Genomic DNA, 27,835 nt, shown 5'->3' with positions numbered 1-27,835 from the left:
CGTGTGAATAGCGACGAAAAGGGAGGGCCTACCGAGCTGTCGACCCGCGAGACCAGACCACCGACCGCCGACCACCATCGGTCTCTGCCTCTGCCTCTGGCCCTGCTTCTGGCTTCGCTACACACGGCTACTCTGCGCCCGTGCTACCAGCCCGCGATCCATAGTGGCTAGATTGCTCAATAGAGCTGATTATGCGACCACGATCGGCCATGGTTCCACGCTATTTTGTTCGTGCACGCTGCACACGCCCACGTCGTTAGACCGACAACTTGCTCTCCCTCCTTTTCACCCTTTCCATTCTCACCCTTCGCTGCTCTTCCACCGGTAGAGGCAAGTTGGAACGAGCAAGCACGCGGAGAATATGTGGAGTAACGAGGCAACCTTCTTACACAGCAGCTGCCAACTACTTTGGCTTTGGTGTATCCAGAATGTGCAAGATAAATGCGAGTGTTTGACCCAAGCTTGTTTTGGGTTGTTGGACAATTTTGTAGTAGCAATCGAGTGCTTATCGAAAAGCACTATTATGCACCGTGTTTCATAATATCATTTAAAAATTGTCAATTGTTACGTTTCACTTTATATATTTCTAATCAAATGTCGTCCTGTCTTGTACTAAGAATTATAATTACAATAAATTATTCGAAACAGATAGGAGTGTTGCGTGTTCTTTTAAGTTTCATATTAAATCACATAATCTGTATCCTACTTTCCTCACGATTCACATAGTCTATATCCAAATAATCTTCAAGCCCGTTCCACAGTTCACACTTGCATCTCACACGTTCCATTTTTTCATGCACCTCGTCTCGTATCCCGTAACTAGTATTTCTAACCCACGTCTTAAATCCTAATTCGCACAACACATTCTACATCCATTCTACGTCACATATTTCATATTTCCATGTCGCTCATCCTGCAGCACATTTCCATATGTCCTTTCCCACATTCTATGTCCAATGCCTACCAAACCATATCCCACATCCTCTGTCCAATATTTACCAAACCGTATCCCATCCCACACTCCGTGTATTCTTCTCTATATCCCATATCCTACACCCTATTTGCTTTTTCCAACTCAAACTGCCGATTCCCTCAAACCTATTTCCAATATCCCATATCCTAGAACATCGAATGTACCAAACAAACGCAGTAAAATATATTTTTAAACGGTAAAGATATATTTCTCCCACAACTTGCCCACAACGGTACGTTGGGTTATATACATTTTAAACATAAATTAACAAACAAAACACAAAGGAACGAAAGGTCCTGAAATTCTCCTGAATCTTTTAAATATCATTTATTTCAGCTTGCGAGAATGAGAAGGAAGTAAGATCGGAGGTGGACAGAGTCGAGGATAAGCGACGACATTCGAATTTTCTAGATTTCGACCAAATTTTTGGTCCGACTTCCCGATTTTGCATCAGGAGAACATGATGGAGCAGAAGGTGGTACAATTCCGGCGATTCCTGGAAATGAGGTCACTTTCTAGGAACTATCGAGGCGATTCCTGGAAGTGACGTTATTTTGTATCGGAAGAACACGATGACATAGGAAGTGGCAAGTTTTCCGAATTTTTGTTATTTCAGTTATTGTAACTTGCGAAAATGGCAAGAAATTAAGATTGGAGATGGACAGAGTCCAGAGATACGACATTACATTCGAATTCCCTTTATAAGATCAATTTATTGATTCAATTTTGAAATTCTACAATAATCTTTGTAAATACTCTCAATTGTATAGTGATTCGCATATATCCATCTATGATATGTTACGTACAACATGAATTGTCCTATATAACTTGTCTACTCAATTAATCTGTGTAACTTAATATATACTTAATTCTAACTTTAACGATGCGTCATACTTAGTTTTCGAATATAACTATCGTACGAGCATTTCTTTCAAACTACTATACATTTGTAGACACGTTTCTTGAAATATTTGGGATATTGATAAATTATAGCGCTTGTCACAATAAAAACATATATGTAAATCTTAGACATAATTATAAAAGACGGAATATAATAGATTACGGCTAATTATCAATTTTTGCACGCGGTGAAGATTCTGTGTCTTGTTGCAGTTTTCTGATGTTGCTGGGAAATTAATTCTGTAACACACAAGAGAAACATTAATTTCATACGTTTTAGCAAATTTCAAACTAAATCTATAATCATTTCGTAACAATATTGTTCGAAAATAAATATTTTTGATGCTTCGATGATAGTAGGAATTGTTTAATTAGCATCATCCGTTTCGATTAACGTTTTGATCTACCGAGCGGAATTTGCGAACCTTTATTCGCGTCTTTCGGAAGTTAAATGGAACGTAGGAAGAAGACTGGCTGCTTCGTTAAGATAATGCAATCACAAAAGTAGATAAAGTGGAACTAATTTATACATATACCTGTCCTCGTCGCACACTATCGCTCTCTATCTCTATCGTCGCTCGTGTCACTCGTTTTGCGTGAAATTTCTGGCCTACGAATTTTATTTTGCGGGCTGGCGAATTTCGTTTGCGAGAAGCAACGATTCCTTGTACGCGATTTATGCGAAAAGTACTGTTTGCGTTATTTTTAATCACGAAACGAGGATATGGAACGCGGGGCGTGAGACGCGGAACAGAGAAAGTCGGATGTAAGGAACGGAGTCGTGATATGGAGTTCGGGATAGAAGATATACCAGATACGGGTTGGAGGATGTAAGATTTGGCAAATGAAGTAAAGAATTTGAAATATGAGACTACTGAAATCTTGCAAATTTTAATTATAAACTAACGTGTAATACAATTTTTATGATACAAGCTAATATAAAGAAGAAGTTACTAGTTAATTATTAGATAAAATTATTAAATAATACACGATTAATAATACGTAATATCGAATAACACAATTGAAAATAATATTAATAATATTGGAAATGTAACGTTTTTAAAATCAGCTCCACTTCGAACAATATCGCTGGTATTAATAATACTAATAAAATAATAATAAAGCAGTGAAATAATAGAAATAGGATAGAATAATAAAATATAGTAAATGAACATAAGAATATTTATATTATTCCACCTATTATTACATCTGGCAATTTCCTCGAATGTATTTTTAATTCAAGTTATTCCTAGTTTCCAGTATATTTGCTTCCAAGAAGGAACGATCAACGGAAAGTAAAGGAAATCATTGAATATATCTATTATATTACCTTTTGAATCTTTTATCTTCCGTTTGCGAACATTTATTTGAAATAATTCCGGCCGAATAAATCTAAACTAACTGCTAGTAGTTTTGCGAATGGCAAAGTGAGCATTGTTGCTTGTGGCGTGTCGCGTGCTCTCCATTGTCTTCTCGTCTCTATAATCCGTGTGTCTGCAGCCTTCCGACAGCGTTGCTTTTCATTTCTAGTCTTGCAACAGGAAAATGGAAACGTCATTACAGTTCTATGGATGATAAACGTTTTGCGCAGAGGGAATTTTCAAAAGGGTCGTAACTTTAAAATCGAATTACTAGAAATAAAAGTTAATTCGTTTACATGTCTCTACGCAGTCATTTAGGTGTGTTGAAAAAGTTAGGGAATTCTACGGCAAAACAAGTAAGCGAAAATCTTCAGAACGCCGAAACCGTCGAGCTTCACGAGACTTATCCGGCGAATTATAAACGTACAAAATATTTTAATATGTAATAAAGATCATAAAAAAAGAAAGCTCTGTGATTCATCCTATCGATTCTAAATGATACTTGGAGTGCATCGTGATAACTAAAGAATCTGATGAAAAAAACAATATAGAAATATGGTGTTCTTAAATATTAAAATAAACTGACAATTTTCTTGACTTTCATTTCGATACAAGCAATTCAACGTGAAAAAAGTAATGTTCGCTTTATTATCCTCAATCCTGAAATTTCGTTAATCGAGCATTTTTTCTCTTTCCATTAGCTCGGACATGGGCTGTGCCGTACTTCAAATTTCACGCCAAAAGTTTGACGGATCGGAGAAAGGAACGAGTTCTAGGGAATTTCTATGGAAATTTTACTGCGATCGACTTCGATGTAACTATCTGTCGTCAGGATGGCGAAACGAGGATGTCTAATACTTTGAGACAGAAAAAATAAAAAAAAGAAAAAGAACTAGGGAGATGTGACGTTACCTCTTCGACGATCGAAAGAATAATGTGGAAAGTGGACTTACGCGACGAACACCGGCGTTTATCGAGCAAGCAGAAATTTCTTCCAAAGGAACCACTTACCGTGCAACGTGCCACCGTGGAATTCCAGCGCTGTCAAGCTTTCGTCTGTTTGAAAATTCTAAATTACTTTGGAAATTCTTAACCACCTATTTCTGTCCAGTTTGTCGCGAATTTTAAGATACTTCGCGCACCGGCCTTACTTATAAAACTGTTTTGTACAGCTAAACTAATATTGTCAGACAAGTTTTAGGTACAAGTCGCGAGCTAGAAGTTACCGTTATCGATAAAGTCAACGAGTAATAAAACAAACAAAGTTTTACGAGAAAATTGTATAAATCGTATAAATTGTACATTATCTGATTATTCTATTCGAGAGCGAAATTTATAATTTACGACTTGTAATTTGTCGGTTTATCGTTATTAGTCAGCAACCAAATACGACGACTCGAAAGTCGTTTTTATCGCTGGAATCGTCGAACAAAATGGATATCGAGAATATCGTGTTCGTTAAATTGCATATATTCAAGTAGTTGTCGAAAATTCATGGCTACGAAGATAAAATTAGTTTTCGTCGACGAACGGTTCAAGCGTTTCGCGTCTGTCTCGAAACGGAACATACTACTTTTACGCATCTGGTCTGCATCGTATGCGTGCGCGACTCTTTTGTATTCTGCATTTGGCTTGGTATATTCTTCTTACATTTAGATATCTGTACTGTTTTTTGTCAATTTTTCTTCGTCGCTTACCTGTACCGTACAAATTTTCCTGTTCGTCGGATTGGTAACACCAATACGGACACGATACGATGTATATAGCAAAAGAGCCTAAGCTCTCGGCAAGGGAAGTGCAACTCGAAGAGGAAGAGACCTTCGAAACAGAGTTTAGCGAGCGAGCGTTGAATTTACCTTTGTTCGCATCTTTACTTTCGCGAAAAACCTAATGCATTTCGATTAATTAAATAAAGTTGTTTGTAGAGAGGACACGAGTGTACTACATAACCGAATAGCTGGAAGAAGCTTTACGGTTTCTTATATTCTCCTTTAATAAATTGCTGGACAATTATCTTGCAGATGTAAATTTAATAAAATTAAAACTTTTCTCTCTCGATTCTACCTTCCACTCGAATTCAATCCAGAGAAGGGCTTTTAACAGTTTAACATAAAATTGAAACGGGAAATTACCTGTAGTGCTTCGTCAAGATATTCCAACACTTACCGTAGAAAATTTTTACGCATACGATAAATAGATCGCGTTGTGCTAGGCTTTATGAAATCACATCTACACGACTATAGCGACTGTATTGGCAAACTTTGAAATAGAATCCAAGATACGCACAGAAACTACAAGGTATTTAGTGCAAGCATACGATATTGGAGATGATAAGCTTGCTACTAAACGTTTAAAATAAGTGCCAATTGTATGTTTAAGACCATTATTCATACCGTGTACTCATTTTCTATCCAATATACGTTTTTACATCGATTTCACATTTTATCGATACAGTGGCTTCTGATCAAAGCGCTAACATCGCGGGATGTTCAAGGTAACAGGTATAACGAATAGATCAAAATTCCGTACGGTATGTGTTGTGCGACACTTTGGTCGGTTTTGCTGTGTACGAACAACTGGAAGAATTTTCTATTACGAGAGAAAGAAAGATACGAAAGGAGAAGAAGAAGAAGAAGGAGAAAGATATAAAAATGCTGCAAAGGACAGACGGTAATTTCACGCAGGTGTCAATAGGTAGATAATATTCGACCAGGTATGCCTCGTTTTCGAACATCTCGATAAACGAGAACGTTAGGAGAAAGTCGGAACGTCGGATGCTGCGAAGAAAAGTTTCTTACCGTAATTACGAGCAGGCTGCCGCATCTGAGAATCGTATCTCAGCCGATGACGTTCCACTGGCGGTAATCGAGAGGTTGCGTCTGAAAGTCGGATTGGCAGGCAGCCGAAAGGTATCGCGGTAGTCGGAGAACCGATCGATCCGAGTGCGGTTTTTCAGGAGCACAGGTGCGCGAGTAAGAAGACTGGTCGACATTTTATAATTCAGGATGCTGGGAGAAACGGAAGAAATTATGGAAGACGGCGAACGATCGCGAAGGTTTCGCGACCGCTCGCAGCTTTCAGGAGCGCATCGTCGATTCTCGCTGCTGTTGCAACCTGGCCTTTGCACCTGCGAAAACGTACCGCGTTGCCGTCTCGCACTTGGCGTGGATAAAAAACCGACGAGCAGATAAACGACACGCTGAAAGGAATAATTGAGATTTATGTCGTCGCAGGGGAAAGACAGCGTGGAAACGCGGAGGCGTGCGAACGTCGCGGCGCGTCGGAACAAAACGAAAAAGAGAAGAACGAGTGTGCCCCGGCGAAGAAGTTAATTAAAGGTAAGGCAAGACAGGAGGAGGACCACGAGAGCGGAATATCGATCAACTCGAGATTCAATTTCGATCGAAACGAAGAATCTATTGGGGTGCTCGCGCGAGATTATAATAATTTTAATAAAAGTCTCTGTGTCCAAGAAACGTTGGACGTCGATCGCTGGCTTTCTCGGGTAACTAGCCGCTAACCGTTCTTTCGTGCTCGGTCGAGTACGAGGAATCGTGGAGCCAGTTCGTTTTAAGGTCGGGTCAGTGGAATACTTTAAAAAAGGATCTCGCGGACGACTTAAGAGATCGCGACCCCGTTTCCCGGTCATTGGCCCCAACTACGTAATACCGAGAGATATCGACTTTATTTCTCCTCCTCCCACTCCCCGTTACGCGTCATACGTGTATTTTTGGTGTATCGTGACGAACAAAAAGTCAATGATCCGTCCGAGGGAGGTAAATCGAAAGAGAGAGAATGGACATTTGAAGAATGGAACGAGGAAGGGAGAGAGAGAGAGAGAGAGAGAGAGAGGGAGGGAGGAGAAAGGAAGGAGAAGGGACAACGACGCGGTTATAATTGCCGCGCATCGATTCCCTGGTCTCCTCGATGCCAAACTCGTCTCCCGTTTCGCCAATTCGACTCGTCGACGAACGTCCAACACACTCGCTCGCTTACAAATCGAGCAAATTCGAGCCGGCGCCGAATGCTAACCGCTCGTAATCGGATTCGATGGTTGGCACTCTCGTCGGCTCCTCGTTCGGACCGTTGCGTCGTCGCGAGAATCGCGAGGTATCGCGCGCACTCCGATAGACGAGGGCGAGAGCACGAACAAGCCTCTGTCGTTGTTCGCGTCGAAAGGTGAAAATAGAAAGGCGAAAGGACGAAAGACGAAGGGAGAGCACGCGTCGATACATATTCAAAGGACGAGGCAGGCCGTCTGGTCTGGCACGGGCTATTAGCATCGATCGTCTTCCGGGAGACTCGCGTCGGTTCGCGTCGACCGACCGTTTATCCTCTCGAGAATTTCCTTCTGGTATCGAGTTAAGGGGCGCCCCTTGCACGATCCCCGCGCGTCCTCTGCCCCGTATTGTCCCGTGGCACGAACGACCATTAATTCTTTCTCGACCGCTGCAACAGCCGGAGATCCTCCACGTCCGACGGCGAAAGCCGATCGAGCCACCGGAACACGTCGAGATCTTCTAATCGCGCTCGTCTGTTTCGCGTACACGTAAATGGGCAGCAGATAATGGGCCGTGGGTACACGCCCGGCCAGAGGCAACGAACACCAACGACCCACCGTATAGTATACCAGGATCGAGGTTTCCAGTGAATCGCGGGTGAGGAGATATTATTATTTAGCCCGAGGAGTACCAACCCACGGTGTATTCGGAGGGACGTGTCGGGCTTGAGAATCGCTTTTGTAATGAAATACGATTTATTTACTAAATATGCGAAATATATATATATGTATGTATATATATATATATTATGTATACGTATATACATTAGGCCATACACACAAGTACGTAATCTCTGTCCGATTTTTCGGTAGTTTCGGGGAGTTGTTCGACTGCGCAGCCCCGATCGTAGCTCGTTTGGAAACGAGCGACGGATCTGGTTTTTTTTTTGGAAAAACGCCGCGCCACGTTGTCTACGTTTCTACGGAAAGCGCGAATAAGGTTCGCGATCCAATGTTTTTTCTTCTCTATCGCAATGTTCGACGAGGTGTACCTAGTTTTCGTAGATAACGGCAGATGTACGCGCGTGCAGGCGTCGCAGCTATGTACAAAGTATACAGACACAAAGAGAGAAGTCGCGGACGCGAAGGCAAGCGGAAGTCTGTTGGTATCTCGTTCGTTTGTTCTTGGTTGGAGAGCGAGAACCGCGCGACCGATCTCGTCCCGACTTTTCGGAATTACAACGGGAGTTAAAAGCTTCGAAGCCGTATAACGAGTACACGTAGGTATCGTTGCGTGCTACGCGGATGCGCGTCATGCGAGAGAAACACGGATATGCGCGGGGTGGATCGTCGAGACGCCTCGCTCGGCCACGGCTCTCGCTCGTCGCGGATTTCTATCGGAATCGCCGCGAAAGAATAGCCGACTCGCTTCCCTACGCGCTCCAGACAAATATTTACGCTATCCCGTGCACGTCGAATCGTCCAAATTAATCCGCTTACAGGCTCGTAAATCGTATTTTCGAGTCGCGTGCCGTCCAACGGGATGATAATCCGCGCGCGCGTTCTCCCGGGCCCGCGACTGCCCCGCGATTGCCTCACGGCGACCCCGGTGCCCCGATCGATCACCCATCGGCCAAGTAGCCAAGCGATACTCGTCCCCCGCCAACTCCGCGAACCAGAATTTTTTCGGTTCCGATCCGCCTTCCAATTCCGTGTTTGTTCGATCATTGCCGTGTTTTCATTCGGCGTTCCAACGATATTTTCCTGTTACTTCGCATTTGATCGCTAGGTACGATCGCCCATTCGTCTCTTTCTTCCTCCATCCTTGTGTTTCTCGTCTTCTCTTCTTTCCTGTTCGATGGAGTCGAGTGGCGCGCGTGGCAATCGCGTCTCGCGGACGCGAACGCGGCCGGCCGCTTGCGGTTCGCACGCTCTTATTCCTAAACCAAGGTTGGCAGTAGTCGGAGAAGTAGCGCGCTGGCTACTGTCAGGCACACGGAAGGCGTTGCAAGGCTGCCCTGTCCTTCCACTGAAACATTTAGCAGAAGACGCGTTTCGTTTTGATCGTCGAAAACCTCGACGAGGTCTTTATAAATACGTATAATACGTTGCAGCGTGCTAATCCATTTGCTAATAATACGGAGTGTGCCACTAAACCGATCCCTGAAAATATCTTCGAAACTGTTCGCGCTACTTTTGCCTACTTCTCGATACACGCGCTATTCGATCCACCTTGGCATCCGCTGTTCACGTGGAAAAGTTCCTGGCGGACAATTTAGCTGTTGATTTTTGAAATCCGAGAAAAAATGCAACTTTTGCATTTAGCGAATTTAACGAGTTCGATCTACGAAGCATTGGTATCGAGAAGAAAGTATGAAAGTGTTTCGCATCGCCTGGTAAAGTATGCATGCCAATTAGTTGAAGGAAACCTAGACTCGAAGAAGCAAGCGAGAAGAGAACAACATTTACGACCGAGGTTCGTCAAAGCGGAAATTTCAAGTTTTTAAGCCGACACGATTGGAACTTTGTTCTTGGACGTTTAGCCTCGATCTTCTCGAAAAGTTTCGGCCTAGGAGAATTTGGTAGGTAGCAGAGTCGCGAGGATGCAAAGGGTGGAGAGGAACGAGAGCGGCGAATGCGGCAACGCGACGTACGTCGCTTCCAAGAACGACTCGGTCTAACGAGAAAATCGAAGATCGTTAAGAGCAATTTCGTCGAGACGTTCGCCATTCTCTCTCTTTCTCTTTTCCCTTTGCGCCAAGCTCTCTCGCTTCCGCTACCGTCCCCTTTGGCGATTTCGGCCGACGTTTACCCTTCACGAGCGTCCCGTCCGAGAGGCGGCTACCAAATTTCCCATTCCCTTTGCGATCGATCGTTCTCTGCAAACGCTACTTCCACTCGATTATGTTTTATTTCCACCTCTTTTAATTTTCATTCCGAATCGCGTGGCGACCCACGCGATTTCGTTCGTCATCGTAGAATTCGTGCGACGTGATCGAGCATAACTAAGGCCACGATTCCGATTACGGCGAATTTTCCGACCGACCGATGTTCCCAAGCACTGCCAAAAATAATCAAGCACGGCGGAACCTGCATTCGAGAGAGCTATATCTGGGATTATTGCCGAAAATGTCACTGTACTAAATATCCGTAGCTTTAATATAGATTTTCGAGTTTGTTCGAAACTCTAACGTTATATCCACGATACTCGCAACTCGTTAGAACAGCGATGAAATTCGAAATACTGTGCGTAATACACAATGTATTCGTAAAAGGTTTCCATAAGTTTCTGAAACTTCGAAACGTTTCCTACGATGTACACGCCAAAGTTGCTAGAAATATTCGAGTATTTTCGCCAGCCACCGCGTACGCGCGTAACGAGTTTGATGGAATTAATCCGCGCGTAGGTAAAATTTCAAATATCCAGGCTTCGTTAACTCAACGAACTTTTTATTCTATTTGCTTATTCCGCCAGAACCATCTACATCGATCGTAATCGTAACCTAATGTACGGAATTGATCGCTCGCGTTGAACAAGAAAGAAAGGAGAAACCGAGGCGAAAGGTAAACGAGCGTAAATTATTGTTTTAATTTTGGTAGTTGGGGCGAGCGCGCGCCTCTCGAGGGAAGCTCGGGCCGACTTTGCGGCCGGTGCAGGTCCGTTCCACGGACACCGACGATCGTAAAGCATCCTTAATTCGTTAGAGCGCGCGAACGATGCTTAATTTCCTGCGAAAGTGACTCCTCGCGTCCTCCCCTTCCCCTTCTCCTTCTCGCTTTCTACGGGGTTGCGCCTCTTTCGCTCGGAAATAACGAGGTAATCGTTTCTCGCGCCGTCAGGCACGCGTTAATTAACGCGTCCGTCGTTTCGACGGTTCTCGCTTCTCCTTCGTTCGTCCATTTTTCGAAAGAGGACGCGGTCGGCGAGAAGCGAACGAAAGGCGCGTTGTGGCACACGAGAAAGGGAAACCCGAAGGTTAGTTTCACGCGGACATACGCACGTAAAAGACGTATTCAGCGGTAAAATACAGGCGAATACTCGCGATATATACGTAGCAGCCATCTAAGACTGCGCTTGTCAGCCCTTTTCGTCTCGTCGCTCGTATAAATTAATTGCTTAAATTCAGCGGCGCGTCGAGAAATATATTTCGCGCACTCGGTTCGAGACTTTTAATTCCGAGATCGAAGCACACGAAAACGGAGAGCTCGTCCGGATATTTCTACAAAGTTCGACGATTACGAACGTCGGTTTTTACTATTAGGTCGTCCGAAAAGTTTCTTTCGTTTTATAAGGAAATAATGGATTTCCGTTTTGTACTATTTTATCGAATTACGTACAATCCATTTCGTTCTATCGAAATAAAGATCACGACGTCCGACAGACTAGGTTTCGTGTTTGTATAAAGATGTATCGTCGCGAAAGACGGGTTTGTAGAAGGAAGACACTCTTCGGACAAACTAACGTTACGTATTGCCTCTTAAACCCGTCAGAACGTCCTACTATACGTAGCTATAATCGTTACGCGCGGGATAAAACGGTTACAGTTCGATATATCCGTAATTAAAATATACAAGGTGGAATCGATAATTACGATAGTGCAGTAATGAACTCTGTTTCAATAAAAATAGACGAGTCGTATTAACATCGAGTCTATTTACGCCTCCGGTAAAAATCGTTGCCATTCGTGTAACGAACTACGCACACGCAATTTAGTCATTAAATATGTCTTACCAAATGCATCTATACGATATGCACATGTTGGAAAGTAAAATATATGTTTATAGCCGTTATACGTGTGGGTACTTGTCACATACGCGTGTACGCATATCGCGCTAGCCGTATTTTCGCGTGCAACCAGCCGAACGGAGAATTCTCGTGGAGTTCGTAACGAGGCAGAGCTTACCGAAAACTTCCGTTGTGCGCGTCTCGAAGCGTGGCTTGTCCGACGTCGAGTCCAATACCACGGTCGCCTCGCATCTTCGACAAAATTTATAGAGACGTATTAATCGTCGGGGCTGGACGAGTCGGGCTGTTGATGATGATAGCGATGGCATTGATGGCAGAGTGGCGGTGATGATATGAGTGTTGGTGAGTGTCGGTGGTGATGGTGGTGGTGGTGGTGATGGGTGGGGAGGAGATTGTCCAGGGCGGAATTACCTGACGTTTATTTTGTCGCCGGCGATGTGATCCGGTTCCAATTGCAGTCGTAAACTGGATATCACGGAATAAAGTCCGTGCTGCTCGAACACCATTTCCGTGTCTGGTTTCACCTGAAACAAACGCGACGGGACGTGTTCCACGAGTTGTAGCGTGTGAGAGATCGTCCGGCCGATCGGCCTCGACGATCCGATCAAACTTCCTTTTTATCGTCGTGCGACAGTGTCGAATTCTCGCGACCGAACATCGACGAGTTACAGGAAACGGGCGAAAGAAGCGACAACGCTCGCGAGAACGAAGAACGAAACGACGCGACGTCTCGCGAGTGGCGATCGAGACGCCAATTAGAGTTTCAGGCCCTGAACCATGTTCGAAGCGATTCGAATATCTCATCGCGCGTAGGATACGCGTTCGAGACGATCCGAAATGTTTTAGACGCCGTCGGTACCGGCGATGGAAGGCGAGTAGTGGAAGCGCGGCGCTTCGAATCGAAACGCCAAGTCGAAAGGCCGCGGTACGTCGCGGCGACGAGATTTCCTCCGAGAGCAAACGAGATTCGCAGCCGCGGGCTACCCGAGCAAAGAACTTCGTCTCGCTTTCGCGAAATGAAAGGCCGGCGCGCGGCAGCTACGTTTGCCGAGAAAATCTGCTCGTTGAAGGTTGGCGCGCGAGTCCTAAGGATTCCGTAGCACGGAACCGACACTGCGCACGCTGTCCTCGTTTTATCGAAACTATATTGCCTCTCCTTTTTCATCCTCGTCTTCATTTTCATCCGCTTCTTCCGTGAATCTGTTCGCGAAAGGGGGGGGCGGACCGGAGACCGAGAGATAAACGAGCCTCGAAATTAAATCATTTTTAAGCCGTATTCTCCTCAGCTCGCGCTGCTTCTCTCGATCCCTTTGATCGCGCCTCCGTCCTATTTTCGTTTCTCCTTCGTCGAGCCTCCTATCTCTCGTTTCTTTCGCGCGTACTCTCGCATTTTAACAACGTTCCTCTTCCTCCCCTCTTCGTTTTCCGTTTTCTCGTTTCCTCGTTTCCGATCGAACGGATCGATCGATCTGCCGAACACGTCGGCACGTTTCAGTAAATTCGAAAGTCGATGACGAACGGAGAGAGGAAAGAAGGCGCAGCCTTAGAAGGGATTGTTCGCTCGACCGGCCGAAGCCGGGTAATTGAAAGAGAATCGAAGATTAAGTGCAGCCGGAGGCGGAACGCGAGCGATCGAGGGCCGCGGGCCGTGGAAAGTCGAAGGCCTCTTGCGGCCATCCCCGTCGGCTTTGTCGCCGAATCTTTCGAGAGTCGTCGCGACGAGAACGTTTTCGAAACGATATTACACTCGCGTTAAGTGGCGCGCTAAACTCGCTCAACTCCTAATGGACATCGTCGAGAAGGTTGGCAAGTTTTCCTCGAGCAACGCGGAGGTGGGAGACGACGAGCGGGATAATAGGAAACTTTTCGAGCCGTCGCAGCGCGCGCGATTCGCTGCGAAGCCCTAAAGGGGCACCGACGTTCATCGACGTAATCTTTAAACGCGCGCAACTTGCGAGCTCGTGTCTACTCGTTTCAACTGCCTGCGCTTTGCGGATTATATTTTTAAATCCTCGGAGTGACGAGACCTCGCGGCCCGGCGATCTACCGCGAGAGGCGGACGATCGAAAACGCGAGATTCGATCGCGGCGTTCCTTTGTTCGACCGGTTCCACTCGGCCGACTTTTCTCGCAGACAAATTAGATTCTCTTCGACTACGTGACGCGGATTAATTAGCAGTTAACCGAGTTGCCCGAATTTCCTTCTTCCGCCCATCGTCTCTCGTCTTTCTCTCCTCCTCGCCGTTTCTTTCTTTCGAGCAATCTCTCCTTGCCTCTGTTTCTCGAATTATTCTTCGTTGGCTCTAGTTTCCCTGAAAAGAGAAGAGAGAGAGAGAGAGAGAGAGAGAGAGAGAGAGAGAGAGAGTCGAAAAGTCGTCGAGTTGCAGAGAGTAGCCGAGGCAAAAGAGGACGTTCCCGGAAAGCGGTGGTTGGCGGTGGCACGTTGGTGCAGCGAGGCGGATGTAGAGTCGACTGGCGCCCTACTACGCGCGCGTTCTCCCACAGCTCGTTAATTGGAGCTTTGGCTCATCAAGCATCGTCGTCGTTGCCGGTATCGTTGCCTCTGCCATCGTCATTTCTGAGCGCCTCTCTCCGCGTCTTCCCTCGCTCGCTCATCCGTTTAACGATCTCTAGGTCTTGCTCCGTCGTCACGGTTCGCCTATCCGCACGCTTTCGGACTCTCTTTCTCTCTCTCTGTCTCTGTCTCTGTCTCTGCCTCTCTCTAAAGTCTAAATCTATAACTTTCGTATCGTGCTAAAATATATAACTCTCGACATATCGACCATTACACCGGCGAACACGCAAAAGCCTATTCGACGATTCCGCTTCTCGAAGTTCCGGCGAGGCGAACGGAACGCTCGCGTTTCTCTCACCTGCTCCCTATTGATGAACCATTTGAGCGTCGCGGCGGGATGGGACTTGCCGCTGGTGCAATTCAGCCCGAGGACGTCGCCGGTCGCGTAAACCTTCTCCTCGCCCGTTATCGACGGCCCGTCTTGCGGCAGAACTGCAATCACATCGAGAACATTTACGCGCGCTCGCTTATTCTCCTCGCTGCTATCCACGCTCCGCTCTACTCTCTGTCTCGCTTCGTCTCGTGGCTTTTTTAATTTAAAGGCTCTTTTTGTAACGCGATCTACGCGAACGACGATAAGGACCTCCTCGTTAACGACCAAAATTCAACGACGCTTTCCACGCTCATCCTCTATAAAGGTAGAACTCATCTGTTGCGTGTATAGTATTTGATCGGGAACAAGCCACGATTCTGCTTATTTTTTATTACGCTGTCTAATTTAGCCAGTTTTAGCCGTCGCATTAATTTCATCGCGACGAAAATAATTAACCGGTCGACACGTTTCACGATCCTTCTGTTTTCCTTCGACCAAAGTCAAATTCACTTCTTCTCGTACGTACGTGTACGACGTACATCTTTTATTCGTAGTTATATGCGGTTGAAAATCGATTATTTCTGACTGCTGTCCGAAGTTAACGCTTTATCGTAAAACTTAGATACAGATTTTCATCTGCAGAATCCGTCACGCGTCAAATAAATCGCTGCAAACGTCGTTTCTCGCGAGAAACAGCGACGACTAAATGACATTCCTTAATACGGTCGACACCACTTTGTTTGCACTCGTTACGGCATTCCAATATTAAGTGGTTCGAAAATATACACACGCCATAACGTTGCCAAGATTGAAAAAGAATCATTTGTTATTCTTCTGTGAAGCAAGTAAACGCCGAATTCTCTTGAATGCTGTAATTACGGGAAAAGTCGAGGAATATCCGAGAGAAAAGATGATTGCGAACAACAAAGGGAGAACCTTGTGTACCGACGAATATAAAATCAATCGATGTGTTCAATTCCATTGCGCTATAAATAGCGAAACGTTACCGTGAAAGAAGCTTCTATAAAGACACGTTATCCGCAAATATCTCTTCTTCGTTACGAATTTTCCCAACGACCTAATTTACACGTATTTTCGATTCGATCGTTCGACGTATCAATACCGACGACTTTTTCGTATTTAGACAGTCGTTTCGGAATACCGCGAATCATCTGCTGTCTCTTTCGCTTGCTTTTAGTTTGCTCGATCGATGGCAACGTAACGGAAAATCCGACGTAAGTATCGTAGATGGGAAAAATCACTCGCGAATTCGAACGGTCGATGCCGGCGCTTCCATTGCGCGAGCACGCGTACCGTCGCGTAGATCGATCGACACGCGATCGAAGCTCTTCCTATTTCTCGAATATCTTAGCAAGATTGCCAGCGTTCGCGACTCGAGATTTAATCTGGACCAGTTGGAGGAAACGTTCCGCCGTCGGATCGTTTTCGAGAGCACGATCGCGATAAAAGTTCATCCCCTCGATAAGCCTTCGAAGCTGTCACGACACCCCGCTTAGAATATTCAACGAAGCCATTCGCGACTGCTGCCGGATTGATCCTTTCGCGCGTCGCGTTCAACCTTACGCGCAAAGATACACGATTCGGCTTACAACGGGACCTTGCTTCTCCTCTCTCCTTCTCGCTTTTTTGCTTCTCGTTATCGAGAGAGAGAGAGAGAGAGAGAGAGGAAGAGAGAGAGTGAGAGGGAGACTTTATCCGCGCGCTTCCCCTTTCCTATACCGCGAACAAGTTTGCGTATTCGAAGCGAGGCGTACGCGATATTCCTCGTCGGAACGAGAATGAGCAGCAAATTGAAATTTACGAGAAACGCGAAAATCTTTGGTTACGCGACTTTAGACTGGGTGGAGTAAACGTTCGCAAAGAGAGGCTCGAAGGACCGTGGCATGTGGTTTCTTGTTAGCTTTTCGTTTGCGTCGACACTTGCGGTTCGAACGAAGGCATGCTTCGCGGAAGGAAGGAAGGAAGGAAGGAAGGAAGGAAACGGAGGAGGGTGGATGTAGGAGAAGAAGAGCGAAAGGAAGAAAAGGATAGAAAAGGAGAAAGATCGGAAGAACGAGGAATTCGGCAGAGGCACGAACGATGGCCGCGGGTTATTTGCCGTGTACCAAATTTTCCACGAGGTCGGTAAAGGTACGGTAATGGCGGGTACGTGGTGGGTTATCGATCGTGCATGGGTCGGAGAGCGCGGCCGGACTACGAGAAGAGGAACGCGACGCGGAAAGGAAATTTCATCGTTTTCGAAGACGCCACGGGAAAGCTTTCGAAGGCGGTGCGCGGCCCTTTAGTCTGCCGCGTCGCGACTCCTTTCCCGAGAACCGAGCCGACGATGCTTTTACGGTCGAGAAGCCTTTCCTTTTCGTTTATAGTCTCCCGTCTCTTCCTTCTCCGTTCCGCGCCGCTGCCATCCATCCACGCGTCTGCTGCTCCGCGTTACGATCCCCGTAATATTCGTCGGACTTTGCCTCGTCTTTACGCGACCCTAAAATTTAACGCTCCAAAGAAAGATCGAAGTTTTCTGTTGTCGTAGGTCTAGAGTGCAGGTTGATGGAAGCGCGAGCCAGCCAAAGCCGAAGCCACACGACGGCTATTCGCGGTAATGGGTCGCCAGGTATCCTCGTTTTGTTCCAGTATACAGGCACACCTTGATCGTCCCTATGATCGATTTTAAAGCGGAGCGAAAGCTGTTTTTGGCTCGATCGATTCCACTTTGGACCAACGTTGACATCCATCCATCCGTCTCGCGGAACGACGTTGCGGAAATATTTGACCGATGATTCTCTTCCTTCTGGCCGTTTACGTTCCCCTCGAATACCAGAGAAGACCGAAACTCGGAAATGGCGAACGCTTGGCGCAAATTATGGCGGCTCGATAGCGGTGATCAAAGGATTATTAACTAGCGGAGCAACCCGGGGATGGATTCAAAGTGAGACGGAAAGAGATCGGAGTAGGAGAGACGGTTGACGCAGACTGGTTCGCTCACCTGCGACTTCCATGCTGGCTTCTGCGCTGACCGAGTTGAAGCTAGGAGCCTCCGCGCTCACTTCGCACTTGTACCGTCCGCTACTGTGCAGGCTCACGTCCTGCAGTAGCACCTCCTTGTCGTTGGATTTTCGGTGCTGCAACAAACGAGAAGTCGTTCGATAAATCCTCCATGTTAATCGTTGACGCTCGTGTTTACGAAGCATCGATCGGATGGATAGGAACCTTTCTCGAACGACCAACCTCTCGGCGAGCTACAAGGACGATTTTTATTCCGAACTGGATGCGTAAACTACGTGCAAACTAACGGTGTAATACAGAGGTTGTTCGAAATCTTGGAAACATCGTGCGAGACCTCGTTGCGAACCAACGGAGGAGCAACCTCTACGAGTCGTTGCCGAAGAAGACCCGAATGTTCAGACTCGCTGTACCGAATACCGAATACCGAACGACCAAATATAGGCGTTTACGCGATCGGCGAACCCAGATCGAACGCTAATTGTTCGATTCGACCGTGTTTTCTCTCTGGGCTATCCGCGACAGGAAGCAACCTGGGGCTGCCAACGATCGCTTTATCTTTCAAAGGGGATCTCGTGGCCGCGGCAGGCGAGATCGATGCCAGGCTCCGTGTGTCGACGCACTTCTCTGTCGACCTGGAAAAAACCCTTTGCCTCTGTCGACCCGCGTTCCATCGACGAGAGCGAGTCTTTCCCTCTCCGTACCAAAGTTTACCGATACAAATGGAACGAGATGGAGCTTCTCGTTTGATCGAGCGAGCAAACAGCCACCGTTACATTTTCGCACCAATTTTTCCGAAGCTTTGCCACTCTTCGACGCGTCCAACGCCACCGTCCAGCTCTTCGCGTGGCTCTTTGCTGCGTTTTCCACACGCCGTTTGAAATTATTCTTCATAGACAGAATATTACGCTATTAGGTAGGTAAGAGGCTTACGCGCTTATATCGATTTATTGCCATAGTCGCCGCCGGTACCGGCTCTACGTACTGAAAGTTATTTCGGCGAGATAGATGGGTACGGCGGACTTGTTCCACCGGTAAGTAGAAAAGGTACGTCGCTGAGCCGACGTTGCTCAGAGGTGCGTCTGTCTGCCGTCCCCTGCGTCCCGGCAGTGTACACGTTCGATGTTTCGCTAACAATTTCGATACCGTTGCCAAGCATCGCGAAAGCGGCTAAACACGTTTTGTACGAGTTTTATGCCACGATCTCTAACCTTCGTGACCAACGTCGAACGAAATTTTCCGCCCTACTCCTTACGTAACAAACGTGTCTCTACCGTGAGTCGTTCGATGCATGACGAGACTAACCGAACGTTGGCGAGACATCGCGTCGAAGGGCAACGACGCAAAGTATAACGGTGTTAAGTACGAGGGATCTGCGTAGCTAATTATTTCGAGAAGTTCAATCGGAAAAGGTATCTACCGCAACCACGGGTGTCGCGATGCGATCGAGCAGGCATCCGATCGCGATTCATCCGATCGCTGGAAGCTCGCACGGAAAGGGAAGACCCGCAATAGATGGAATCGCGACGTTGTTAATCCGTTTACCCTACGCGCGGGTCTTTCTGCTCCAACGTTACGAATACTCCCCTTTCTTCGTTCCCGTTTGCACGCGGTCGGTCCGCGTCGCGACGATCCGATCGTCCGACGAAGTCCAAAGGAATCTGGACGAGGAGCGCGCAGATCGAGTTGCCGACAAGTTTTTAGCGATCGCGGGGAAACGTCGACGTTTATTCCGCCGCGGTGAGACTCGGTCGAACGCAAACTTTCTTCATCGACAAATCGATTTACGTTGGAGAACGGGGAGAAAAGTTGCGGGAAAACAAGGGAGCAGGGTGAAGGAAAGTCGAAACGTCGGAGAGAATCGCATTACCTTCGGGGTTATTTCGTCCGGTGAACGCGACTCTTCGGCCGAACGATTTAGGTCGCTCGGGGAGCAAAGGGAAAAAGAGATAGAGAGACACGCGTGTCTGCGATTCAGCGAGAAACGCGGCACGTCGCTGCATCGTCGGATGCGTTCCGATAAAACGTGACTCGTTCTTCGGCGCTGTTTCGCGTGTGCTACATTTCTTGAAAACGCGCCGTGACACGGAACGAGAGGATCGCTGTCTCGGAAGGCCAAACTTTCGAACGAAAGAGCAAGACAGAGGGAAAAAGTTTCGCGGAAGCATTGGCGAGAGAGCTCGAGGTTTGAGACTTCGATTCCTAGCCGATGAAAAGTTTCGCTCCGATACGAAACACGATTTTAAAGGGAACCGCGGCACACGTTCTTCGTCTTTAGCGAACGGGGAATTAACGAACGAGGGAATTACCGTGGGACGTTTCGAAACGGTTGACGCTGGGAAAACGGCGTGAAAGCGTCGCGTCGTCGGGAAAACGATCTCTGGTCGATAAAGCGCTTAATCGCTTCCGCTAGTCGTCGATTAGTCCGCCACGATACCCTGCGCGTTCGCGGGGTAATCGCAGCTTGTCCTGCCATTCGGTTTTCTTCTATTCTTCGTAAAGTCGACCTTTAACCAGACGAGCGCGGCAGGAGCGGAGGGAGAGTTAAATAAACGCGGGGAATCGGGGCCACGATTTAAAATTTTCAGATAGTGAAATTAAGTGTGGTGTTACGTAACGGAGCAAAAGGGGGAGGGGGAATGAGAGGGAAAATTAAAAGTCGAGAGCCCGAGCAAAAATATACGAGTCCGCCCGCTAAATCCACTTAATTCCTGCTACTCCAATAAGTGTCACGTGAGCGTATCCAAGTGGAGGAATGGTCCGGATGGAGGGGGTGGAAAGACACGCTCGCTTTTGTCCACGGAGAAATTTCTTTGTCGATATCGGAGAGCCATTGGACCGAGTCAGATTAATAGCTGTTCTCTCTTTCTCTTCCTTTTCTCTTCTGGATCTCGAGAACGGAGCAAAAGGATGAGCCGATTCGACTCACGTAATGCTCGTTACGCGTCGGCCGATATTAACGAGCGTCGAGGAAAACGGAACTTTCGTGCCTTCCAAAACGCGAATCGGAAGCGGACGTATCGTACCGAGAATAGACGAGTCTCGTGCGATCCGTTTCTACCTTCCACGGGACCACATCGCGCGATCCGAGAAATCGATCGGTTAGCCAACGGTTGCTCCTATCCTTCACCCAGCTCTTTCTTCCTCTTAACCTGCGAGCTTTTCCTCCGCCTTTCCGACTTTACACCGCGTGGCTCTTCCTTCAGTCACGATAGATGGCGGCGATCTCGTTCCTTCTCTCTCTCTCTCTCTCTCTTCCTAGTCTCGTCCCGATTCGTCAAACATTTATTCGGCACGATAAAGGCGACCTCGTTCCACCTGTACGGGGACAACGCGCATCCACCTCGTCGACGTATATCGAAACGTATCGCGAACTTTATGCTTTTCCACCCCGTCGTTCCTTCGCCCTTTTTACTCCGTCCATTCCAACTGGTTCGATGAAATACTTTTATAGACGACGTGGAATAAAATTCGGAAAGGGAAATTGAATAGAGGCTTCTTACGTTCAAAGCTGGGTGCCGTCTTGGCCGTGGGCGAGCCATCTCTTCGACCAACAAGCGCGCGACTCGGTTTTACATTCGGCACGGTGATCGGCCGTCTAACAGCGGTCGAATTCCAGGTCTCTATTCTTGCTCGCGAGTTCTAGAACACGTGCTGGTATCGTACGTAACCTGACATTTTGTCCGAAGGTCGAGGAAGCTATGGAAACGACGATTAATCGACTAGAGTTTTATATTCACGGAACGTTGCTCGGTCGACGAAACAAGATCGCCATAATTAATATCGATAACGTTAAAGTGGTCATCACTTCTAAGAAAACTATACATCTGGTGTTTTTAGTTTTCTTTAGATTTATAAACGGTAGACAGGAGACGTTGGCTTCGGGGTTTTCAGTTACTGGGTAACACAGCTAGCGTGCGGATCTGGACCAGCTCAAATTGTATTCTTACTTATAATTACACTTCTATGTAAATATATTTTCTACCTTACAATTTATCCACGAGTTTCTCCGTTTACACGTCAAATAACCTCAACAGATAAAATTTGAGAAACGTATATAAACGGAAGGTAGAAACCGAAGAAATTTTGCAACTCAGAAGCGAGCGAAAAAAGATAGGAGATTTAAAGTTTCGTAAATGTCCTGATACTCACGAACCGATGGTTACACGAGGAACCGGTAATGGTTGACTTTTACGTTTATCGCGTGACACGAAACGCTTCGATATTCGAACACTCTCCTAGTTTATCGTCACCTGGTCGCATTTGTATGCGTACGTGAATGTCCTGCCTTTTCTCCTTTGAATGAGACTCACAAAAACGCAAATTCTCCGCCCTGCCGGTAATATTGGTTTCGTTGTTCGTTCAGTACCAGAGCAAACGAACGTCTTTACGATCAGCCAGCCAATTTCTCGTCAACTTGCAGCCACTTGTTACGACTCTGTATGCGCATAAACGACGCTTACGATCTCCCAGTCGTTATCCTTGCGTGACTCGCGGAAGAATCGAGGAATTATTTGGCCAGAGCTTTAAATATATTACACGTTGGCTCAGTGTTGCGACAAATCGTTTCAAACGGATTTCATAAACACGCGACACCGATCGATTAAATTCTCCTTTGCGAATCTGTTACACGAGACTGGTAGACGTTCTGGCACACGGCTCAGCTTCTCGGTAGACAAACCAGCGAACTCTAGTTTTCGTTAATTTCTCAGTTTCGTTACATAGGTACGCTATCGTCGATGTTCGCTTCCGAAACGGATCTGTTTTCCACGAGTTGATTCATTACAAGTGGATGGCACGCAAATAACAGCAAGTCTCGAGGCAAATTTAAAAAATAGCGTTCGTAACGTCGTCGCTTCTTTATGCTTTTCATTATATTTCCGAGTGGTTCGCTTATAAACGGCGGTGTACGTAACGTAAAAAGTTCCAGCTAAAAACATAATCCAAAAGTAAACTTGTTAAATAAAACAATAACATGGTAGTGAGTCGCGTCATTTCCGTATCCGGCAAACCTTCGTTACTTTCCCACCGACTGAACTCAATTTCGCGACACGTCGACAGCCGCGAGAGAAAAAAGAGAAGCATTCGCGAAATGTTTACCTTAGATCGGACCACCGACGCATATTCGCAGAGGTAATTGCGCGCGTTTCAGCGCATTGCGTAATACAAAAATACGTCTATACACGCGTACAGATACGCTGGATATTGAAGTTGGATACGAGATAAAAGAGCCGAGTAACTGCTTGCTCTTTCCTTCTGTACTTTTACCGGTCGCTCGTAAATGCAATTTCTGTCGATGTCGTTCGCTTTGTTAGTTCTCGCAACGGGGGCATCGCCAAGCGCGAATCGCTGCTTCGCTTCCTTCTGGATCTCGTTGATTCGTATTCGTCCTGTCTTCGAGAAGAGCGAGAGCGAGCGAGAGAGAGAGAGAGAGAGAGAGAGAGAGAGAGAGAGAGGGAGAGACAGACAGACAGAGAGAACTGTGGTCGAGATCACGGGAAGGTTAATCGCGCTCCGATCGAGCATGAGCGTCGAGCGGAATTGTACAAAGATAATCCGTAAAGTAGGAGGCGGAGAAGACGCGGACAGCGGATGTCGCGCGCGTGGTACGTGGCAATACGATGATCAGATACCGAAGTCGGAACAAGAGTGCGCGACGTTGAGGGACACAGGAGAGCTTTCAACTCACGTCAACTTTAACGCCCTCGACGCGATAGCTGTGCTTCGTAGGTTCCCCTCTAGGCACGTATCTGTAGAATTCCTCGTGATCCTTGTACCAAGTGATGGAGTAAAGCTTGTCCGCTTCTAGGTCGTATCTGAAACAAGAGAGCAAACGATGCGTGACTTATCGTTAAGAAAAGCGTCGGTTGAATAGTTTCTCGACCATTTGTTTATGATCTATTTGCTCGCGCTAGGATTTCGCGCACGTGACAATACGCAAGAGTAAGAAGTTTCTTTCTAATAAAGAACGGTAGAAACTTGTCGGGCGAGCTGGAATATTCAGGCTCGTTCGGAACGCTCGATCGCGAAGAATTCACACGTTTAATGCTATAATAGGAATGCGTTCAAACGCGTTTCGCGAACGAGAGCTTGCATATTACGGATACGTTCGCTTCCACGAATCTTTACTCTCTGCAAACGCGAGGTTCTGATCGATCGATCGCTTCCTGGTATCGATTCTTGAATTTTCTGAGAAATGTTCGATGCGCCGATGCTTGCGAACGGTGCTATACGTGTATGTACGTTCTGTGTCTCTGTATATAGAAGAGGTTCTTCTTGCATGTATAGTTGTGTCATTGCATCCCATTTCAATTATTTCTATCAAGATTACTGGGTATGAAACAGAATGGCCATTAAACAAATAAATAAATATTTCGTTTTCTCTCCCTCTCTCTCTCTCTTTGTCTATCCTCGGCGCGTTTCTCTTGGTTAATATCGATTAGTCGAGACCGAGGACGAAAGCAGATGAAACGGTAGTCGTGACGCGTACGAACCGCGGAATCGTTTCTCGATTAGTCGCAGAGTAGACCGTTTCGATGGTTGGGCCGTGCGAGTAATGGAAACTGTTACCGGTTTCCGGCAACGTATTTGAAGTATCGAGCGCGCGTTTGATGTATTTTTTGCTTTACATATCGGAGATTTCGTTCGTTTATCCGATATTCCATGGAATCGTCTCATCTGGTCTCGGTGTCTCGTTTTGTTTCGTTATCTCGGCTGTTCGGTCTTTTGCGGTTCGCGAATGTTATGTAACTGAACGTTGTTGCGTTTTGGAAAAGGGCGGTGAACGTTTTCCCACCCACTAAGGGGAAGAAGCAACGGGAAAAGGAAGAGACGCCGGTAATGCGAAGGGTGGGAACGGCCAGGCAAAAACGATTCGGGTTCTCGCGTCGCAGGATAAACGAGACAGCGGTTGCCGAGAATCGTGCGATCTACGTGTTCGTCCGTAGGTATGCGCTTTAACGTGATTACAATGATGCCCGGCACGAAGGAAGGAACGGGCCACTGTCGCGTGACAAGCTTCCAACCTGGCGAACAACAATTACGGTAATTGATCAACATCCGCGATCCAAGCGTAGCGTCGCGAATCGCATCAATTTGCTAATCGAGTGCTTTCCTCTCGTTCATCGTTCTCCCGTCGGGGAATTAAAAAAAAGAAAAAAAAAGGTCCCTCGGAGGATTCTCCGTTCGCGTCCCATCTTCGAAAACCGGAAATCTTTTAGCTCGGATAATTCCACGGAATCGAACGTCCGGAGGATTTTACAAGCAAACGTGGTTTCTTCGTCTCTTCCGCCCTCTCTCTCTCTCTCTCTGTCTCTGCCTCTCTTTCCTCGGATCGTTTCCTTCGTCGTAACGAAATCGAATCGACCTCCACTTTGCTGTCCTTCTTCGGTGATCGTCGTTCGTCAACACCAATACCGTTCGTGTTCCGCTATCGGAATCGCCGATAAAATCGCGAAGCGCAACAGGCTATTCCGCTGGAGCGCGAGCTGGAGTGCAACGCGATAATTAATATTTGTAAAGTAATTAAACTGGCACGTTTGTGTTGGAGTGGAGCGACGATGTCTGGAGTCACCGTGGCGCGATACGTCCTGCTTTTCGGATTCGCTGCCTGCCTCGCGTAATAGCATCGACCATATCCGGCGGAACGATCGCGGATAACGCGAGACGGCGAAACTCGCTCGTTGGAAAACTCGTCGACTAATACGCGGTACTTTCATCCTCGAATTGGACCGTATCTATTATACACACTCTGCTTGCGGCGATCGTCTCGATAACAAAGCAGCGAGAAGACCGGCTTACGTTTACCAGCGATTAAATTTTATCCGCGTCGTATTTTATTCCTCCTCTGGCATTCCTGGATGGCTGGATGCAACGTCGTTTCTCTTATTGTCGTCCGCGTCTAGCCTCGTGTCTCGATCGTAATCGTCTTTCGGAATTTACCCCGTCGGCTTCACCCCTTTCCTCTCTGCCATTCTCTCAACTCGTTAAATTGCGTTGCAACGGAGAGTCGGTCGATTACGTTTCAACGTAGGCGTTCTATATCGTCGAGGCAACGACGAGAAGAGTACGATAAGGTAGTTGCACGCCGCGTTACCGTTAGATACCGTGCACCATCGTATGGAATACGTCGATGCTCCGCTGTAGGATGTTGTATCGCGACGTCGTTTGTACAGTCTGTTGGCCAACTAGCCGGTTACTCGGTTGCTCGGTTGCTCGGTTGCTCGATCGTTGCACCATTGCGAAGCGACACGGTCGCATAGTGACATCGTTGCATAGCCGACGTACCCAAGGGGGGCATCCGGTAGGGAGGGGTTGCTCCGCTTCCGCTTGCATTGGCACCGGTGCTGCTGTCGCCATCGCCGTCACCGTCGCCGCCGTGGAGGTAGCTCCCTAGTTGCCAGCTGCAGCTACCGGAAAAGGGATTGCCGCATTCGAGCGTAGGTGCACAATTTGGAGGGCTGCGTCGTGGGATTGATTTGCATCCTCCGGCTCATTTGCCGGGTCGTGTCCTGCGGGAACTCCCCCTTCGCCTCCCCTCGGATTTCCAAGCTCGCGCGCTCTCACGCTCCGCCTTTCCATTTTCTTTTCTCTTTGTGGCGGCTTTCCCAGCTTTCCCTCCTTTCTATATAGATCCTACCAATTTTCTCTTCCGTCGTATCTGCTTCTTTCCCTCCTTTCCAACCCTCCTCCTCCTCCTCTCTTCCCTTTGCTTTCCCTTTCTCCGAGACCTCGCGTCGTAGACGGCAAAGCGGAAATCTTTTGTTTCGACTCGATTCCATCCGATTCGATTCGATTCGTCGAGTATGCACGTGCGCGCACGGTATCCGCTCGTCAACGAGCTACAGCGACGGTGTAGAGGACCGCGCGCCAGGCAAATTTCTCTGTTCTTTGATCAAATTATCGCGTGTCGGATTTGCGAGTCGCGGTAGAACGCGCAAGAGGGAAGCTGCTTTATATCCACCGGGCACCCCATTGTTCGCAGCGCAGAGAGATTCGGTGCAGCAGCGGAAGGGCTGTAGCTTCGACGTATCGCGACTGTACAACGTATCCTGTATGCGCGTAAAAGCGTTCTTGACGTTGGAAAATCGCCCAACTATCTTCGGTCCGTCGTCGCTCTATCATCTCGTTCGATGGCCCAGACGGAGCTCGGAGAAAGCGTTTTTCCGCCTTCGACTACCATTCGCCAGCCGTTCGAAGAAGTTGCGCAAAGTCGGAAGATTTGTAACGAAGAGAAGTCGATCGTTCTTCTGTTCGAAAAGTTACGAGAGAGCAGTGCGTCTCGGCGTAGGACGTCGCAGACGACCGTCCATCGCACACTCCGTCTCCGGACTTTGCTTCCGATTCGAAGATTCCGTTGAACGCCTGCGAAGCGTTAGTCGCGCTCGGAAGGATCCGCTCGCGATCTCCGTGGCGGTGAAATTTCCCGGAATTTCGACGGGTGCGAGCAAGAAGACGAGGAGGGACGGCTGCTCGCGCGCCAAAATCACGAAGGAACTTGGTCGTTGGTCTCCGCGTCCCGTTAAAGCCGCTCGGAATGCCGTTTGGAACGGGAGGAAACAGGCGAACCGGAATTGAACAGGACGGAGAACGGAACGGAGAATGAAACGAGGTGAGCTGAAACGGGTTGCCGGAACGAGACAGGACGGAGCGAGGTTAGGAGCGGGATACGGAGAAGAGAAGAGGCGACGCGCCGGATAAACCAACAACCGAGCGCTCGCTGGGGACGGTAAACTAATTTGCAATTTATACCTACGTCGGAAAACGATCCCCGTCTCTTTGCTGCGTCATGCTGCCGTCCTGGCGCTCGACTGGCACCCAATATCAAAGAACTTCGTGTACATGCTCGTCGTCCAACTCTTTCCTTTTTCCGCGAGAGAATGTCGCTTCTGTCGAGAAAAACGGTACGTCGACCCGGATAATCGAGGATACCGAGCCAAACAAACGACGC

The 27,835-nt window shown here is 47.4% G+C and overlaps 1 protein-coding gene across 5 annotated transcripts in view; it reads right to left on the bottom strand.

The window, feature by feature from the left end:
- Window positions 1–8,023: 8,023 nt before the first annotated feature.
- Window positions 8,024–27,835, bottom strand: part of LOC138186896 (cell adhesion molecule 2-like) — a 142,737-nt gene continuing 122,925 nt past the window's right edge. For 4 of the 5 annotated variants that reach the window (XM_069127185.1, XM_069127183.1, XM_069127181.1 and 1 more), the window contains 5 exons: window positions 23,576–23,702; window positions 17,870–18,005; window positions 12,393–12,505; window positions 12,139–12,212; window positions 8,024–9,263 (listed from right to left, as the gene is read on the bottom strand). In XM_069127185.1, coding sequence (XP_068983286.1) covers window positions 9,020–9,263; window positions 12,139–12,212; window positions 12,393–12,505; window positions 17,870–18,005; window positions 23,576–23,702 — 694 coding nt within the window. In that variant the 3' untranslated portion in view covers window positions 8,024–9,019. Of the gene's footprint in view, window positions 9,264–12,138; window positions 12,213–12,392; window positions 12,506–14,853; window positions 14,988–17,869; window positions 18,006–23,575; window positions 23,703–27,835 lie in introns of all 5 variants that reach the window. The other variant, XM_069127184.1, reaches the window with a different exon arrangement.

The sequence above is a fragment of the Bombus flavifrons genome, chromosome 14 (assembly GCF_040668555.2).
Source record: "Bombus flavifrons isolate JBK064 chromosome 14, iyBomFlav1_principal, whole genome shotgun sequence".
NCBI lineage: Eukaryota > Metazoa > Arthropoda > Insecta > Hymenoptera > Apidae > Bombus > Bombus flavifrons.
Note: the sequence above shows the minus strand (reverse complement) of the source record. Positions and strands in the feature narration are given on the sequence as shown.